The sequence below is a fragment of the Onychomys torridus genome, chromosome 2 (genome assembly GCF_903995425.1).
Source record: "Onychomys torridus chromosome 2, mOncTor1.1, whole genome shotgun sequence".
Taxonomy (NCBI): Eukaryota; Metazoa; Chordata; class Mammalia; order Rodentia; family Cricetidae; genus Onychomys; species Onychomys torridus.
This window is the reverse complement of record NC_050444.1, coordinates 77,263,302-77,282,858: the sequence shown is the minus strand read 5'-3', so window position 1 is coordinate 77,282,858 and position 19,557 is coordinate 77,263,302. Positions and strand designations below refer to the sequence as shown.

General features: G+C 42.7%; 1 protein-coding gene across 4 annotated transcripts in view; it reads left to right on the top strand.

Annotated features, from left to right (window-relative positions):
• The first annotated feature begins 2,509 nt into the window (after positions 1 to 2,509).
• Positions 2,510 to 19,557, top strand: part of Tmem245 (transmembrane protein 245) — a 79,068-nt gene continuing 62,020 nt past the window's right edge. For all 4 annotated transcript variants that reach the window (XM_036177630.1, XM_036177628.1, XM_036177629.1 and 1 more), the window contains exons 1-3: positions 2,510 to 3,107; positions 13,924 to 14,041; positions 15,471 to 15,572. In XM_036177630.1, the coding sequence (XP_036033523.1) occupies positions 2,541 to 3,107; positions 13,924 to 14,041; positions 15,471 to 15,572 (787 nt within the window). In that variant the 5' untranslated portion in view covers positions 2,510 to 2,540. The remainder of the gene's footprint in view (positions 3,108 to 13,923; positions 14,042 to 15,470; positions 15,573 to 19,557) is intronic.

Genomic DNA, 19,557 nt, shown 5'->3' with positions numbered 1-19,557 from the left:
CATTCTCTTGCTCGGTACACATTGAGCTCCCATTCCGATTATAAAAGCCTTTGCTGTGTCAAGTCCTAGACACACATAATTGAAGCAGGCTTAGTCCCTGCTCTCTAGGAGCTCTGTAGGGAGACAGATACATCAACCAGTGACTTTGGGAGGTGAAGAAAACCACAGTGTACAGGAGGCCATACAAACACTTCTCAGTTTATACTGCCTCTGTTTCTTTTCTGTTAGAGTTCTCTCCTTCACCAGAAATTCTGACTGATGCTTGTCAGTTCTGTTTGGCCATTAGAACCATTTTGAAAGGCTCAGCAAGTTTGCTTTCCATTGAGACTTGGGAACAGAGTATGGTATCATGACAGAGCTTCTTCCACTTGCTGAACTGGGGCACCGACACAATTCAGGCAACACTCACAGGCCTTGCATCCATTGGTGAAGAGTTTGTTCCACAACTTAATTTTCATGGGAACTTAATTTTTGTAATTGGAGAGCATTGCAGGTTTGAGGAGTCATTTGGATACATTTGGAGCCCCTTTTGTTAGAAGATGGGAAGCAAGACCAAGGGAGCCACTCATGGAGGAGGCTTCACCATTGGGTGCAAGTGACTGGTTCAGGGCTTGAGTTAAAAAGACACAGATGATCTAAGCTGTGCAGAAAGACTTATTCCTCTACTCTGAATGAGACCCAGGTCTACTTTGGCTCTGCAGGGGTTAGAAATTTGGGGGAATGGAGTAACAGAGGCATTGGTTATTTTTTGAAATGGGCACTAGATCCTGTGTGTTTTAAGCCTCAGGGTGGCATGGATGGTTGATTTGGGTCCTGAACAAATGGGAAGCACCCCCCCCACTCCCAATTTTTTTTTTTTTTTTTGATGCTGTTATGTAAAGGGCAGCTCAAGTCAATGAACATGCACACTGACAGTAAATAGGACTATAATCAGCAGAGGTGATCTCAGACGGCCTGAACAAAGCAGCCAAGTAGCTCAGTAAAATGTAAGCACAGCTGAAGCCAACATTTGCTGGGTCAAACTCCAAGACCCAGACACTGAGAACCAGTGGCCCCAAACCTCATAAGCAAGATGGAAAGGAGAAAGGAATTGCTTTTACTTTTTCTTCACTTACCGAATCCTTTTATCTCCAGGACCTAGTTAGCAATGTTTCTTCACGTGAAAACTACCTTATCTACATTAGAACAGAAAGAGAAACAGAAATTTCATTCTGAAATTAATATGAAAATTTGTTGAAAACAGGAAAGAGATAATAACTCATGGTGGAATCTTCCCATATTGAGTGTTCAACTAAGGAGTAAACACCAGCTTTCCCTCTTTCTTGGCTCTCCTTCTATCCCTCTCTCCTTTAAGTCACCTCGTTCTGTCTCTTTCTCAAACAAAAAGGCTCTTTCGAGTATTTTATGGGAAGCAGGCTTGGATTCCAAAATGTTTTCCTTAGGGCAGAAGCACCCTGGAATAACCAGGGCTTGCTATCCCCCGCTCCCCCCCCCCCCAACAACTCTGTAGTAAGAACTGTGATTTCCATTATCCCTTGCCAGAGAGAACATTTCAGTGGGGAGCAAACAGTGGCAGTTAAACGTCGATATGCTTACTCTGAGGCTTTTAGATTGCTCCCTTACCGAGGCTCCTACTCTGTATTAGGAACAAATGGCTAATAGTGGCTGCGCATTATGGTTCTCCAAGGAGCTTTACATAGAAGCCAAAGGATCCCTTGTTTAGATCAGTTAGCATAGAACATAAGCGCTAGAGAATACGGGTCCATAGAGTGAACCCCGCCTCACCCACTGGGTGGCTGTATGAAGCTGTACTGAATTTTTCTGCTCCCGTATTTTCCTGTTTGCAAAACAAAACTAGTAACATCTCTGTAGGGATGTTCTAGGGATACAAGGAGTTGATAGGAGCCAACCTCCTAGAGACAGTCACATGGCAATAGCTACTTAAAATCCTGGCATATACACGAGAGAGTACTTTAAAGTGTGTAAGAGCTTCTTCCAGAGGACCAGAGTTCTACTGCTAGCACCCAAGTCAAGTTGTTCACAACCACCTGTAACTCTAGCTGTGGGGATCCGACGCTTCTGGCTTCTTTGACCGCCCACACACGTTGCATACACACGATTAAAAGTAAGTATTTACTAAATAAATCAGTAAAACTAAGTCTGTGCATCATTGTTTTTAGAAATACTTCCCAAGCATAAAGCACAGCTTGTGTTTTCTATCTTTGAGAGCGTCTCTTTTGGAATTCTGCCTCCGGAAAAATTAACATCAATCAAAGAAGGGGAGTTTGTAGTGTATGTTTCCTACTTCATTTCCTTGGACCCCTACAAAACTTGTTACCTGGTCCATAGGGACCCTTGGGCCCGAGGGCGGAGGCTTTTGTGCTCAGCCTCTTGGGAGTTGTAGTTTCCCTGGCTTCTATCGCATGCCTTGCCCGCAGTCTGGGTACTACAAAACCCACAAGCCCTCGCGGCACCGTCCGCCTCCACCCGCGCTCCTCCGCCAGCTCGCAGCCCCGCCCCTCGGTCCAGGCAGAGGCGCGATGGCCGACCGTGGCGGCCCTTCCGAAGCGCCCAGTCCGCGGGGCTCTCCCCGGCCGGAGCCTCGGGCCTCGCGCGCAGCCGGGCCGGGCGAGACCCCGCGAACCGCGGCGCTGGCGCTGCGCTTCGATAAGCCCATCAAACAGGCTTTCTATAACACGGGCGCGGTGCTGTTCGTGTGCCTGTGCTGCGGGGCGGCGGTGCTTGTGTACTTCATCCTCGAGGCCTTCCTGCGGCCGCTGCTCTGGGCCGTGCTGTGCGGCACCTTCCTGCACCCGTTCAAGAGCTCGCTCACGCGCCTGGGCCGCCTGTGGCTGCGGCGCCTGCACCGCGCGCACACGCCCATCGTGCTGGCCGCGCTGCTGCTGCCGCTCTGCTTCGCCGACTACGGCGTCGAGGCCCTGGGCGAGCAGGCGCTGCGCCGCCGTCGCCTGCTGCTGCTGCTGGGCGCGGGTGGCCCTCTGCTCTACGGTCTCTACTGCCTGGGCAGCTACCTGGGCGTGCAGGTGCTGCTGGCGCACGCGGGCGCGCTCATCTGCCGCGGCCTCGACTACTTCAGCAGCCTGTGGGTGAGTGCGGGCGGGACCCGGGACGCCCGCGACAAGGAGGCCAGAGGTCCTCACCCGTGCTCCAGTGAGCGCGGGTGACCGCCCTCCTTCCCACGCCCGGGGAACTTGGCGCGCTTCCTTCTAGAGAAGCGGGTGTGATTTGAAACCGGCCCTCTTGTCGGGAAAAGGGCCCTTGGCTGAGACGTGCTGACCCACTTTGCACATCTGGCAGGCACATCAGGCAGGCACATTAGCGTGTCAGATTTCGAGTCCAACTACTCGCCTTTGTACTGACTTCTTACCAGGCTAGGGGTTAATTAGAACTGGCTAACTCGAATTTCTCAAGCTCTCAAACTAAAGGTCTCGTTTCATGCCGGTGATGTCCCAGAGTTCAGTTCGTTGACTATATATAGTTCGTGTGTGACTCTGGGTGCTTTTCTATGACTACTGCATTTATTATGTGTGGACCTTTGCACATCCTTTCTGGTCTAAGTCAGCAGTGGACCGGTAAAGAGAGGTAGGTATGGTTGAATCGCCCAAGTGTCATGCTTAGGGAATTGAGGAACTTCAGAATTGAAATGAATTTCAGGGATACTCTTACAGACACATTTCCTGACTCAGATTACATCGGAGGCCAGTTTGTCCACATATTTATTGGGCAATGTTAAAATGGAGTGGTTATTTAATGGTTAAGAATGTTAAGAATGTGAATCGATAAACTACCACAGGGGTTAAGAATGTATTGTAGGGATAGAGAAGATCTTAGAGTGCATGAGGCCCAGTGTGTACACACCTCATACAATTTCACTTTTATTCACTTGATTTGTTAATGAAATAAAGTTAATATGCCCTGACATTAAGTTACAAATATGTAGTTACCTTTATTTGTTAAGCAGATTTCAACTTGCCAAAGGGTGTTGGTAGAATGCTAATTGATCATGGGACCGACCATCAGTTCACCTCTTGGTTCAAGTGTAAAGTTGATTGAACACAGGGTTAGGCACCCTGGTCTTCAGGGTGCATATAATTGTATATGAGCAGATTATTTTTTTGGTGCTGGGGGTTGAACCCAGGGCTTCATGTGTGCTGCAGAGCTATACCTTCAGACTTATAAATTAGCAATTCGTATTGAAACAGACATACGCAGAAGTAAGTGTACATTCTCACAGTTATGGGCCACAAGGATCAGATAGCATGATTGCCTTAAAGATAGGTATCCAGTGGACAAATTTGTGGTACACTTTTTACAACTTGTACTGGGGACCAAACCCAAGTGTTAGCGAGCTCTAGGCAAAACTCAAATACTGATCTATACCTCTAGCCCCATGGTTCACTCTTAAATTCAGGGCTTGGAGAGATGACTCAGAGGTTGACCACTTGCTGCTCTTTCACATGATCTGAATTCCTTCCCAGCAGCCCTGTTGGTCATTCATAACCTCCTGTAACTCTTTAACTCCAAGGATCCCATAATCTTCTTCTGATTTCTGTAAGCACCTGCATACACACGGCTGTTTCTTATGTACACAAACATATAAAAATAATAAAAATCAATCTTTAAGAATAGCTTGAAAAACTTCGGTGTGGTGGTGCACGCCTTTAATCCCAGCACTCAGGAGGCAGAGCCAGGTGGATCTCTGTGAGTTCGAGGCCAGCCTGGTTTACAGAGCGAGATCCAAGACAGGCACCAAAACTACACATAGAGGGGTTGGGGATTTAGCTCAGTGGTAGAGCCCTTGCCTAGCAAGCACAAGGCCCTGAGTTCGGTCCTCAGCTCTGGCAAAACAAACAAACATACAAACAAACAAAAAACAAAACAACAACAAAAAACTACACAGAGAAACCTTGTCTCGGAAAAAAAAAAAAAGAAAAACAACAACAACAACAAAAGACCCCACAACAAGCCCATTTGAAAGAAATTTATGATTGAATTAGAAGAGTGTGGTATGTGGTAAGAAAGCTGAGTGCTTCCCACTTGAGTTTTGCCAAAGCTGTATCAGATAGGGGCAGGAAGTGGCATGAAGCAAGGCGTGTTAGCCTTCAGCACTGGTTGAGGCTTACCAGGTGCCCTGGGCAGGGGCCCACTGTAAGTTTTCTATGTCATAGACCACAGTGTTCGGTTTTGTGAGCCCAGGCAGGGCTGCCTGATACAAAACAGCAGCCGTCATGCTAAAAGCAACTTGTAAATGTGAGCCTGCCTGAGGGAGGCAGAGAGAAGTACCATGTGAGTTACACACATTCAGTGACCTGATGATTCATACATCAAGATCCACCTTTGTATTGGGCCCTGAACTAGCTTCTAACACTGGCACAGTTGCATTGTTAGAGCAGTCCTGTCCAGTAGGAGGAAGAGATTTCATATCTGAAAAACAGAGAGTGTTCCGTTCATACTCTCAGCCTGTTGCTGATAGGCAAAGATCTGCTGTCATCAGAACTCCCTGGTGCCCTTCAGTAAGGGTGAAGACACCTTAATTTAGAAAGCTAGACTGGCTTCGGTTAAAAGGAAAAAAAAATCTATTAAAGAATATCAAAATTGGTCTAGTCCCAGCTATTCCCCTGGACTCTGCTTATTTAGAAACCCCTGTTTTCTGTTTATCCTGCTGTCTGCGGTGTTTCAGGTCCTGTGGGGTCTCCTTTCTGTTTCTACCTCGGTTCATTTTCCTTTGTTACCGTTTACCTTACTGGTTTCTTCCTGTCTGTCCCACTCCGGATAACTTAAGCTCTTCTCTTTACCCTGGTTCCCTCCCAACTCTGTGCCCTGGTTACAAGTGAAAGATACTCCTTCCTGCTGCCAGCAGACCTTTTCAGCAGTTTCAAGTGTGTTAGAATACTGACTTAGTCACTTCAGAAGGCTTAGAAGAAGATTCATCTGATGCTCCATGCTCACTGTAACTCTTGTGGTGATGTGGGGCTGTGCAGGATAAGGGTCTAATAGTGTCCCCTGCTTCACCTCTTCTCTGCTGAGAATGTTTTGATCCCCTCTTCCCCTTTGTTCAGACTTGTTGGGGGAGGGGTACGGCCATTTCCATTTGCACAGCAGCGGTAAGTTTGATTTCGCCCTGGCTTGCCTCGTTTTTTTTTTTTTTTTTATAAAGAAGTAGCATTGGAAACAGTGAGGGCTGAAGGATTAGAAGACCTTGAGTTATAAACTTGGCTGTAGCAGTAACTTGCTTTGTGACCTGTGACCAGTGCCTTACTCTGGGCCACTCAATCCTTCGTAGCTGTGCAAAATGAAGAGTTGGCTTGGGTGATGCCTCAGTCTCCTTGAGGTCTTGGTTCAGGGTCACAAGAGACCCTAGGAAATGCACCCTGGCCAGCCTTGCAGGTCTACACCATTCCACTTGGAAGCCCTTGTGAGGCTTGTTGCTGCTTACCTGGCAGCAGCTTAGAGGAAGTTCTTTCACAATTAAAGATTTGCTAAAGATTTGACTATAAGAACTCCTGACTCCACAGACCATATGACAAAGAGAACAGTTTTCAAAGTAGGAGAAAGCGTGAAGGAGAAGGAAGTACTTGAAACAGTTGCTGCTCCAGCAGCGATCAGGGGCAGTCTGCTGCCTTCTGTCTGAGAGACTTAGGAAAGGGAGCCAGGAAGATGGCTCGGTGGGGAAAGTGCTTGAGAACCTGAGTGTGACCCTCGGAATGCAAATAGAAGCCAGCTGTGGTGGTAGGAGAGGGGGCCTGGTGGAGCCTGGTGGCTTGCTCCAGGTTCTGTGAAAGATCTGTCTCAGAACAACAAAAGGGGGGAAGAAGAAGAAATTGGAGAAATGATTGAGGCAGACATCCTAGATTGCCAGCCTTTGTTCTCACGTGGGCAAGTGGGCCTGCATACACACTTGCTCTTTAACCCACTGAGCACTTACTGTGTTATTTAACGGAAAAGTATGCCATGTGTGGTTAATTGTGTCTCGTGAAAGGAAAATGTGATTGCCTTCTTTGGAGAGCTAAGTAAACGCTGCTAAATTTGATGCAGTCTTATATAATGTCTAGCACATGGGGCTAGAAGATGATTGGATTATGTATTTTGGAAAGGACATAGAATATTTAAGAGGATAAATGTGGTATGCCCTAGGGTCAACTATGGTCCAGTGATTTATGCCTGGGAGAAAAATCCCACACAAACAGGTTCCGTCGTAAGGCTAAATGGATTTGAAGTTGACTTCTGGGCTAGGGAATAAAACACTGTTGCCAGGCATGGTGGCTCTGTAATCCTAGTGCTTGGGGAGCCCTGATAGGAGGATTGTGAGTTTGAGATGTGCATGAGCTACACAGTGAGATCCTATGTCAAATAGAACAACACTCTAAAGGGCTCTGGCACTAGAAACCAAAGGCTGGAAATGCAGTGCAGTGATAGAGTCTCCCCTTGCCCTTGTGTGAGCCCTGGGGTTAATCTCCAGGCCATAAAACAACCCCTTCCCTCCAAACAAAACAGACTTGCATGAAATGTGATCACTAAGTTATTTTAAAGAATGCTTTGGGATGTGAAAAGTTTATCAAGAACAGGCTTGTTATATAAAGAAGTTAAGCAGCATAGAGATGTAGATGGTCAGTCAGTTGTCCCCTTCTGCTGACACTCCCACACACAGATGCTGCTGTTAACCGACTTAGCTTTCTAAATTTGTTTCTGAGCCTGGGTGAACATACCAAATATGTTTTTGTCTTGTTTCATGTATGCATACATACACAATACTATAGAAACCTTTTTCTATCATCCAGGTCTTATGTCCTGATACTGTATATTAAAACATAGACTGCTGTGCATCGCGGCTCTCACTGGGCTGTCCCTGCCTCCTCTTGGGGACCCTTTGCTGGTACTGCTTGCAGCTACAGTTCTTTCTTTTTAGTCCTCCTGTGGCATAGACACTTTTGTCCTGGATGCCTATGTTTGTGATAGATTTGTGTGTATTCCAACAAATTCAGAGGTAATAAATGGTAATTTATCACCATTGGTAATTATATTATCCCAAAACTCAAGTGTGTGCTCTGTCTTTTGAACTATTTCTGTGGGTCTCTCTGAAGAAATACTTGAAAATGTTTGTAGAAATCTATAAGACCCAGGGAAGCTCATCTTAAAGGGAAAACCATTTCTTTTTCTACTTATGAAGATATTAAATATCCTTAGAAAATTCAGCAAAGACAGCAAGCTTAAAGAAGCACTGTCCTGGGATCCATCTGCCCAACGACGACGACGATGATGGTTATTTTCATTTTTTTAATTGTTGCAGATTATTTTCACCATAAAACTTCACATGCATAAATTTACACCATGCTCCTGAATATAGTCATCACACTTTTTCAATTCTGAATGCGTTTCCATTTTCAGAGCTGTATTGCAAACGGCACCTGAATATTTTGTATTTATCTGCACACTAGTGTTTCTGTAGAACAGTCCTGGAAGTGGAATTGGGGAGCTGTTTTAGCCAGAAGCAAGGTAATCTGTGAGCTTCATGTTTACTGGATAAAAAAAAAAAAAAATCATGCTTTTCTATGGATCAAAATTTCTCTTAAGAAATCTGGTGTTCAGTTTCTTTTTCTTTTCTTTTCTTCTTAGTGACACAGATTCCGTGTAAGTACAGATAACTTCTCAGATAGACTTAATCTGGAGATGCATACCCTTTGTTTTGTAGTTCTGCTTGCCGAGGGCAGCCTTTTCTAACTCCTCATGTTCAAACATCATTAGAGATAGGTGCTTACTCTGTTTTTAGACAGCTGTTGGTTGCTGGAAAACTTTATTTTCATATCGGACTGAAATGTTGCTTTGTAATTCCACAATTATTTCTGCCTCAGCACTGCAGACAGTGAAGCTGCATGCCTGTTTCCAGATGATTGTTCCCCCACTATCCTGACTTGTTGTTAATCAACTTGACAAGCTAGAGTTATCTGGGAAGATTAACCTGAACTGAGAAAAAGCTTCCATCACATTGCCTATAGACAAAGTCTGTAGACATTTCTTGGTGATATGGGAGGGCTCAGCCTACTGTGGGTAGTGCCACCTCTGAGCAGGTGGTCCTGGGGTATATAAGAAAGCAAACTGAGCAGGCCAGGATGCAGCATTCCTTCATGGCTCCTGCCTCGAGATCCTGCCCCAACTTCTTTCAATGATGAGCTGTGATGTGGAAGAGTAACTAAATAAACCTTTCCTCCCCAAGCTGCTTTTAGTCATGGTGTTTTATTGCAGCAATAGAAACCTTAACTAAGACACCCACTATCTGAGAATAGCTATCAAATGTTGATATTCTCTACTCTGTAAGCCAGAGAGTTCACCCATCTAGCTATGTCTATATCACATTATAATTTTCTTTCAGTTTCTTAGCCTGAATTTCACTGCTCATATAGTTTGTTGGTGCTGTTTCATTTTTATAAGCAGACATTTATTCATTGACTATTGAATTTAGGTCCTCTCTCCTCAGTCCCTGTTTGGTACATTGGGATTTGGATGTAAAAGCACAGCTTTACATTTCTCTTCATTAATATAATCTGCCTTGAGTTAGCACATTATTCTAGCTGTGGGTTGGTTACCTTAGGTCTGTAGGTCAGCAGATCTCTGTTCCTGCTCTTCCCAGGTTTGTGTAAGCTGTGGGTTTGATTAGTACTTTCCCAGAGCTTTGTCAGCTTTTCACTCATGACCCCTTTTTGCCTGAGAAAATTTTATGTAACCTTAGCTCTGTAGCTATATAAAATAGGTTTATAATCAAACATTTAGAAAATCTTAAGTATATTTAAATTTTTAAAATGTATTTTCATTTTATATGTATGGATGTTTTGCCTGCATGTATGTCTGTGTACCACATGTGAGTAGTACCTGTGGAGGCAGAAGAGGGTGTCAGGTCCCCTAGAACTGGAGTTAACAGATGGTTGTGAGTCACCATGTGGGTGCTGGGAATTGAACTCAGGTCCTCTGGAAGAGCAGCCAGTGTTCTTAACCACTGAGCCATCTCTCTAGACCCATAAACATATCTTAAGACGATTCTTTGGTGTATATATAACCTTAATCATTTATTAAAGATAAAAGCAAATTTTCATACTAATGAGATGAATGTACTTACTTTATTTTTTACATACAGATGTAAATCTTGGCTACATATTTAACCTACAGGCACAGCATTTTCAGTATTTTTATTTATTTATTTTATTTTATTTTTTGAGACAGGATTTCTCTGTGTAGTTTTGGTGCTTGTCCTGGATCTCGCTCTGTAGAACAGGCTGGCCTTGAACTTACAGAGATCCACCTGCCTCTGCCTCCTGAGTGCTGGGATTAAAGGCATGTGCCACTGCCGCCCGGTGTATTTTCAGTGTTTTTAAGAGTTGATTGATACTTCGATTTTATAACCAGTGCTGAGAGTGTCACTTTGCATTAGTACACAGTGCAAATGTCAAGGCTGTTTTTTTAGGGCCATTTCAAAAACTGCTGGAAAGTCTGTCATGGACTCAAGCCAAAAATCACCTGAATTTATTTATTTATTTTAAGAAATTGGTCAGCAACTCGAACAGCAGCTTCAAAAAAAAAAACAATTCTAACAGTGCACTCCACAGATAGAATAGTCTGGTACCTACGTGCTGTGAAGTGATGCCAAGAAAGTCCTGAAAAGCCGTTCTTTCTCCATAATTAAACCCGCTTTGGGTAGGAGCAGTGAGTGCAAGTGTGCCTTGGGTTAGAGCCAGGGCTTAGTGAAATCATGTGACTTCACTGCAGGAAACACCTCAGACTTGTATGCACTAAATTTTGGATTAAGTTTTCATGGTTGCATGTTCAGAATCTGTGCTGTTGACAGATTTTTCATAATCCTGACATTCATTTATGGATCACAGCCCACAGGCTTAGAAGCTGGGTTCTAGCCTTTCTGTTGAGTGACTAACTTGTCTGGGGACTGATCACCATTGTGTGCAGTAGTGCTGAAGTCCATCCCTTTCCTAAGGGCCACTCTCTCCTTATGAAAATTGAGCAGACTTTGCTTTCTTTCATTTTCTAGCACCACTTCACCCTGTGGTTACAGAAGCGGACTGCTAGGGCTGGCCTCAGCAGTGAAGAGATTGGCTGCACCTCCAGAGGACTTGGGTTTGACTACCCAATGGCAGCTCACAGCTGTCTGTAGCCCCAGTCCCAGGGGATCCAACATCCTCCTCTGGTCATGGGTCACCAGGCATGCACATGGCACACAGACACACATGGAGGCCAAATGCCCATACACACAAAATAAAACTTGGAAAAAATAAATTTAAAAAAAAAAAAAGGAAACCCTGCAAGCTGACCTTGGGCTAGAGAGATGGCTCAGCAGTTGGGAATGCTTCCTGTTCTTCCAGAGGACCCAGTTGCGGTTCCCAGGACTTAGCTCTCAATCACCTGTAACTCCAGCTTCAGGGGATCTGAAACCCTCTTCTGACCTCCAAGGGCTCCTGCACACATGTGGCCCACAAAACTTGTACAGGTGTGCATGTACACACACACACACACACACACACACACACACACACACACACACACGAAATAAATATTAAAAGAAAATAGACTTTGGTGTCAAAATTCTAATTCAACTTCAGACTGTAGGCAAGTCATTTCCCTGGTGGAATACTCATCTAGAATGTGTAAGGCCCTCATTTCAAATCCCAGCACACAACCCTCCCTCCCCGAAATTTCAGCATTTGGCAGGAGGACCAGGAGTTGAAAGTCATTCTCCACTTCAAAGCAAGTTCTAGGCCATGTGAGACCCTGTGTCAGGAGAAAACAAGAAGAAGAAAGAAAAGGAAAACACATTTCTCTTTTCCCTATCATGTTGTAGATTATTATATATGAATTTTTCTGTCTCTCTGTTTTTTTTTTTTAACTTAATACCATATTAGGAATTTAAAACTCTGTGATTGTAGTATGAATCTTAAAGAGTCTTATTAATAAGATCAAACCCAAGGCCAGTTATTGGGGTGAACACTGGAAGATCAGAGAAGCAGAACAAGCCACAGCTTCCTCACCTCGCCAGTTCCTCAGCTGATCCTGTTTTCTCAGACTGCAAGCTTCTGTGTCCTCATCCCAATGGCTCTCAGCTGAACTGTGTTGCTCCAAAGCCTGAACGCTTAACCAACCAAATGCTTAACTAACTACATGCTTTACTCCAATTGCTCTAGTTTCTGGTCTTCACGCCTTATATATCCTTCTCTTTCTGCTGTCACTGCCTGGGATTAAAGGCGTGGGTCTTTACACAATACCCATCACATGTGATCTTTGAAAACAGTACTCATGTAAGTCTGGAGAAAGACTCTGTTGGAAAAGTGTGCAAGCATGAGGATCTGAGTTGGGATCCCCAGCACCTGTGTATGAAGAAGGGTGTGGTGGTGCATTACTGTTAACTTTAGCACTAAGGCTGGAGTAAGGAGACAGGAGAACAGACACTGATGACCAGCCTGTACCTGGGAGACCCTGCTGTAAAGGAAAGATACCTGACCCTCACAAGCACATGTGTATATACACTAGGCCTACAACCCCTCCAAACCCATTTTAATGGTTGAATAACTCAGTATTTGTCAATCACCCATAGTTGATCATTACTCCATCAGCCTTTTATGTCATCACTTTCCCTCATCAATTCTGAGGAGTTTCTTTATATTAAAAGCTTTTTCAGAATTTGTTATTACTTTGTAAGGATTAGTTCTGATCTAGATTCTCAAGTCCAAGACTGCATGTTTCAAAAACTGGATTACTTTTATTGATAGATGATACCAAAATAACACTGAGAGTCTGACCTTCCCCTGTCTTTTGTGGTAATCCTTTTTCTTTCTTTCTTTTTTTTTTTTTTTTTTTTTAGCATTTATTTATTATGTATACAGTGTTCTGCCCACACATGTCCTTGCAGGCCGGAAGAGGGCACCAGATCTTGTTACAGGTGGTTATGAGCCACCATGTTGTTGCTGGGAATTGAACCCAGGTCCTCTGGAAGAGAGGTCAATGCTCTTAACCACTGAGCTATCTCTCCAGCCAGCCCGGTAACCCTTTTTTTTTTTTCTTTTTAATTTTTTAAAATTTTTTATTTTTCCCCCTTTGTGCTTTGAATTGGATCATTAAGTCCCTTTTCATTTTAACCCCCCCCCCCCCCAAGTTCAAGTCTACTTGAATTTTACATTCACAAACTTAGTTCTTGGTGCTCAGATTGTTCTTTGTAAGTGTTCTCTTGAAAAGAGTTAGTTATGTGTATGTGGGGACATTGGCAGCTTTGTGATGCTAATTTGTCAATAGTCATTTAGCTGTAGGGGAGGGGAATAGACGAGGGGACCCTGCCTAGTTCTGTTTTCAACTTGGGCTATTTCTTCTTGTAATATTTCTTTCAGACACCTTTTACCTGGAATATATAACTCTAGGTTAGGGTCTCAACACCTGCCATGTAGATTGTCTGCAGGCTCATACTTCAGCCAGCTCTATTAGTTTTACAAATAATGACCCTCATACTAACATTTTATAAGCTAAAATATGGGATCTTTTTACCTCTTTCTTTTTAGCCCCCCTCATCCAGACATCAATCAACATAAACTTGTAGGAATTCTACAAGAACAGATTTAATTTAAATCTGCTACTTATATATTAACTATTTTATCTTTTTTTAAAAAATGTTAAATGAATTTTGAACTTTGGTACGTCTTAAAATAATATACTTTATTAATTATTCAAGTAGTACTGCATGAGTTTCAAATGCCTATTTAAACATATCTAGATAGAGGGGAAGACCCAGGCCCACCACCATACCGCCCATCTGTACTGTGTCCAGAGTGCTTACATTATACAGATGCTGCAGATGTTGTGGAATACATGCACTTTGCTGTTTGTCTTTTACAACTGTGTCTATTTTGTTTATTTAAGATCTGGACATTGGTAGTTGGCTATGTGCTGATGGTTTCATTCAAGTGGAATGCAAACACTGAACGCTACTTGAGAGCAGTTTCGATTCCTGTCTGGATGCTACTGCTTTTTCATATAGGTGGGTCCTTTCTTCTTCTTCTTTGTAGAACAACCTCCCAATAACTGAAATTTAAGGTCAGTAGAGGTTGACCAATGAAAGTGAGTTCTTAGTGTTCTGTGTTACATTTAAAATTCTTCAACATAATCTATAGGAAATGTTGAACTTTGAGCTTTCACTAATCTTCCAGTGAAGATTCTCTGCTTCCAAATGTTGATCTCTAAGTTCCTTACACATTCTTTTAGTAAGTCCTTGAAGATAAGTGCCCTCAGACTGCAGCTGTGGTGACCCTCTAGCTCATTTTGTTTGTGGCTAACTTGGGGAGGAGATAGATAAGCACCCATGGATGATAAGAGGTGCTTGGGTCTTGTTGAAAGACTGGAGAAGATTTTTATTCTGGCTAAGAGGAAGGGCCTGGGTCAGGAATGGGGGAGGAGGTTGGGAAAGAAGAATGCATGAAATATGAAAACTGAAAGAGTGGCTTAAGCAGATGTGTGGTCATGAGGAGAGATGCCAGAACTTGAGGAAGCATCAGAAAGACAGCTCACTGCTCCGCAGAGATGTTCCATGGCAGGGCTGCTCAGTCATGAGTTTCCTGTTCTGAAGCAGCTCTCGGTTAGCTGGGGTGCTGCGGCTGCTGCTGCTGAATGCTCTTGAATGGCTTTTCAGCATGACTCACATGATTGGGCAAGACATGTTTCTGAGTCTGAGTTGATGGGAATAATAAGTTGTAATTTAAAAACAAAATAATGGAGCAACCTGGAGCAGCAGATAACCTAAAGTAGCTTTTAGAATTAACCTTTTTTGTAAGTTTGCCCCCCCCCCCCCCCAAAGAAAACAACAGCTAAGCCCAGCTGACTGAAAACTGTCTGCTCAGGGTCTGATTTTAAGAGAGCAGTACTCTGTAGACTTGTGGAGTTGGAACCATGAGGTTTATCTGCAGGGTCCCCTCATGTGACTCACTTGAGTTTGCAGAAGGCAGAGGAGGGAGTCTCATGTGAACTCAGGGAAGGCAGGTGCTTGGGGACTTAACTGTCTGCCATGCGAGCTTTGCTACAGCCTTTGGCTTTGTTGGGCCCTTGTTTTTGAGACTGAGTTCAAACCAAGTGCCATTTTCAGAAAATTAGGCTGGCTTCCTGACTTCAGGATCAGTGCCTGACTGTTTGTCCTAGTATTTGGTGCTATGTAGGTTGAACTTGAGTTTGGGGTGACCTGAAACCTGTGAGGAGGGTGTGTAGGGGTACCTGTAATGGATTGTAATGATTGACCTCTTGAGAGTAGGTTGGCACATGCCTTGATCCTTTGAGAGCAAGAATGAAACTGTCCTTGAGTTGGAGTTTACCTGTAAGGGTCTTTTAAAAACATTTTCCCCTGTGAAATGATTTTTTAAATTAGGGTGTATATCAAATTGCTCTGTTAACTAAACATGTTAATTCTTAATAATTTTCAGCATCACTGGCTGGCTCATGGAGAATTCCAGTATTCCTGGTTATTGTTTTCCTGATGTCTGTGGGCACCCTTTATGAAAAACAGAATGGGAAGGAGTCTGCTGGTAAGAAATAGTCTATTATGAATATATTCTTAGTATTTTGAGAGGATAACTGTCTCTATTGCTATGATAAACACCATGGCCAAAAGCATCTTGAGGAGGAAAGGGTTTATTTCATCTTACAACTTTTAGGTCAAAGGTCACACTCCATCACAGAGAAGTCAGGATAGGAACTCAAGGCAGGAACTGATACAGAGACCATAGTGAACGGACTTGCTGTCCATGGCTTCTCAGCCTGCTTTCTCATATAGCACCTAGGACCACCTGCACAGGAATGGTACCTCCCACAGAGAGCTGGGCCCTTCCACACTAATCGTCAATAAGGAAAATGCTTCTCAGGCCAATCTGATGGGGGAATTTTTTCAAGGTTCTGTCTTCCCAAATGAGTCTACTTTATGTCAAGTTGACATAAACTAACCAGCATGATAACTTACAAAAAAAAAGAGCCAAGGCAAAAATCTCTTTGAATATATTTAAAAACCTGAAGTGGTTTCTAAACAGAAAATCAAATTATCTAAACTGTTTTAGGTTTTTTTGTTTTTGTTTTTTGTTTTTAACAGATCATGTTACTATTTTTGTATCTTTATTATTATAGTTAATATAAATAAATAGTCATCAGCTATTATAAAATGGCATTTAGTACTTCCCCAGTACTGGGTATCTATCATTTCTATCTTTTTTTTTTTTTTTACAATATTTTTTGGCACTCTGAAAGGAAAACCTGTACATGGATTCCAGCATACAGATAGAACACATTCTTTCACAGATATTTGGGTTATTTTTATCTTTTGGGTATTGTGAATAGTGCTTCTATGAAGCATTTATGTACAAGAAGCTGTTTGTTCATTAAAAAATTTTGAGACTCTTAACTATGTTTAAATTGATACATAAAAAGGACATATTATGAAGTATCATATAATGCTCCAATGTATGCATGCCATTTGAATTTAGGGTACTCACCTCAGAGCAGGATTCCTGGGGATGGTATCTATGTTTATTTCAGGAATTATGAGACTACTTCCAGGGCAGCTCAGCAGTTTACGTTCTTATACCCCAATAACGTTTCCTGATTGCTCTGGATAGCAGCAGTCCAGTGGGTGTGAAGTGGCTTCTTACTGTGGCTTTGGTTTGGGTGTTCTAATGACTGGTGGTGTGGGCATCTTTTCATTCATCTGCTGGCCATTTGTTTAACTCTTTGGGAAGACATCTGTTTATACTCTTTGTCCTTTTAAAAATTAAGTTGTCTTTTGTTGCTGAATTACTGAATTCTTTAATTATCTTGGATACTGAGAAGATACACACTCTGTAAATATTTTCTTCTATGGGTTGTCTGATTCTTTTGGTAGGTTCTTTTATTTTAATTTTTTAAAATTTAATTTTAAAACTTTCTATTTTTAGGTATGTGTACTTGTGTGTGGGTTTGTACATGTGAGTGCAGCACTCAGAGAGGCCAGAAGAGGGCATCAGATCCCCCAGAGCTGGAGTTATAAGTGGTTATGAGTACCTTAAGTAGGTGCAGGGAACTGAACTTGGATCCTAGAAAGTGTACATGTTCTTAAAAGCAGAGCCATCTCTCCAGACACTTTTTAGTTGTAAAGTCCAGTCTTTGTATTTTTCTCTTGTGCTATTGTCCTATCTAGCAAATTCTGGCTATATCCAAGGCCATAAGTATTTACATCTTGTTCTCCTTTCAGAATTATATATTTTTGTCTCTCACATTTATGTCATTGATTAATTTTCAGTTGCTTTTTGGATGTAGCATGAAGAGTCCATCTTCTCTCTTGCATGTTTGATGCCTAGTTTCTCCCAGCACAAGATGATGAAGTTTTTTCTTCACTTGAGCGGTCTTGGTACCCTTATGAAGAAGCAGTTGAACATGGATGTGTGGGTGTATGCCTATACTTTGGTTCTCCCTTGGCGTTGGCGTTTGTCCTTATATCATTGTTTGGATGAAGCAGGAGTGTGAATCCTCTCGCTTTGTCTTTTTCCAGACTGTTTCAGTGGTTTCCATTCCCTTCATTGCCATGTGAGTTTTAGGATGATTTTTTTTTCTATATTCATGTAATAGTTTGTTGGGATTTTGATAAGATGTTGAATTCATCAGTAATTTGGGGAACATTGAATTTTTCTCTCTCTCTTTTACACACACACACACACACACACCAGTAATCAACCTCCAGTTCATGAGTATGGGATGTATCTTCATGTATTTATTCTTTAATTTCTTTTAGCCATAATGTTGTGTAGTTTTTAGTGTTTAAGTGTTACATCTTCTTAGTGTGCAGTGTTTTCTGAGTTTCCACTTTGTATGGTTCATTCTTAGTATACACTTAGAAGTATAACCTGTTTTGTGTTATCCTGATACCTTACCTTCATCTCTGCTGAATTTTTTTCTTGCAATCAGTTTAGCTAAGGCTTCTTTAGTACTTGCTAACTAATGCTGTCTTTTTTAAAGGTGTGTGTGTGTATGTGTGTGTGTGTGTGTGTGTGTGTATGAATGAGAGAGAGAGAGAGAGAAAATACATATGCCACAGGTGTGCAGATGCTATGGAGGCTGGAAGGGCATGTCAGATGCCCTGGAGCTGAAGTTTCAGGCAGTTATGAGCTGTCTGACTTGGGTGCTGGGAACCCAACTCTTGCCTTAGTGCTTTTGACCCCCGAGCCATCTCCAGCCTCTTAAATGATGGTTTCTGTGCTGCTTTAGTTTTTTTTTTTCTTTTTGGAACACAGGGTCTTGTTGTATAGCTCAGTCTGGTCCTCCAATATGCCACCACACTTGGCATCAGCTTTTAAAAACATACAGAAATTCCTGGGTCATCCCTTTTGTCACACATGTGTTAGGCATATTCATACCAAGGATGTCTTTCTGTGTCCATGAACATATTATTATTTTTAGCATTTACTGTAGGCATAGCAGTATGTGACACTCCTGTATGGTGATCGTATGTATTATGAAAATTTTTCTTAGATTGTTTCTATTATATTTGGTGAGTATATCTGATGACTGTAAGATTTCTTTTTCTTTTTTGAGATGAGATCTCACTGTGTAGTCCTGGCTGTCTGGAACTTACTACATAGACCAAGCTGGCTTTAAAATCACTACGAAGAACCATAGTTACAAATCTCTCTGACAGCGGAAATCAGGAAGTTTTTCTTTTCTATTTTGCTGTCTTTCAGTCTCCTGTTGTGGCCTCTTCTGGGTTGGCTTCCCTTTGGGCTGCTCTGATACAGGGTTAAGACCAGTCAGCCTTATGTTTCTACAGGTTTCTTGTCTGTGGATTTAACCATCTGAAAATCAAAAATATTTTGGGAAAAATGACATCTTTTTTTTTGAATATGTAAAGACCTTTTTCTTGACGTTTTCACATTACAAGGCAATATTACCACAATTATGTGGCATTTATACATTCTGCATAATCTAGGGAGGATGTAAAGTGTATGTGAGGATGTGCATAGGTTATGTGCAAATAGTGTCATTTTAAAAGGGACTTGAACACCCACGGATTGGTATATATAGGAGATCAACAATTGTTCCCCTGTGGTGCTGAGGGCTTCCTGTATATGAGTAGTACAGGTCTCCACTAAAGGATTTCAGGTCCCCCTCCCCTGCCCAGGTATAAATTTTAGCCACCCAATTAACAGCACTCTGAGAACAAGAACTCAGACCATGTTTTGAGTGTGTGTGGGAAAACTTTAAAGCAACAAAAGCCAGGACTGGAAGGTGGTTCAGTGGTTAAGAGCATGCACTGCTTTTCCAGAGTATGGGAGTTCAGTTCCCAGCATCCCCATTAGGTGACTCACGACTGCCCAGAACTCTGGCTTCATGGGATCCAATGTCTTCTGGCCTCTGTGGGAATCTGCATTCACATGCATATACCCACATACAGATACAGATACACACACACACACACACACACACACACACAAACACACACACACGCACACACACATGCACACACACATGCACATGCAGAATTGAAAGAATAAA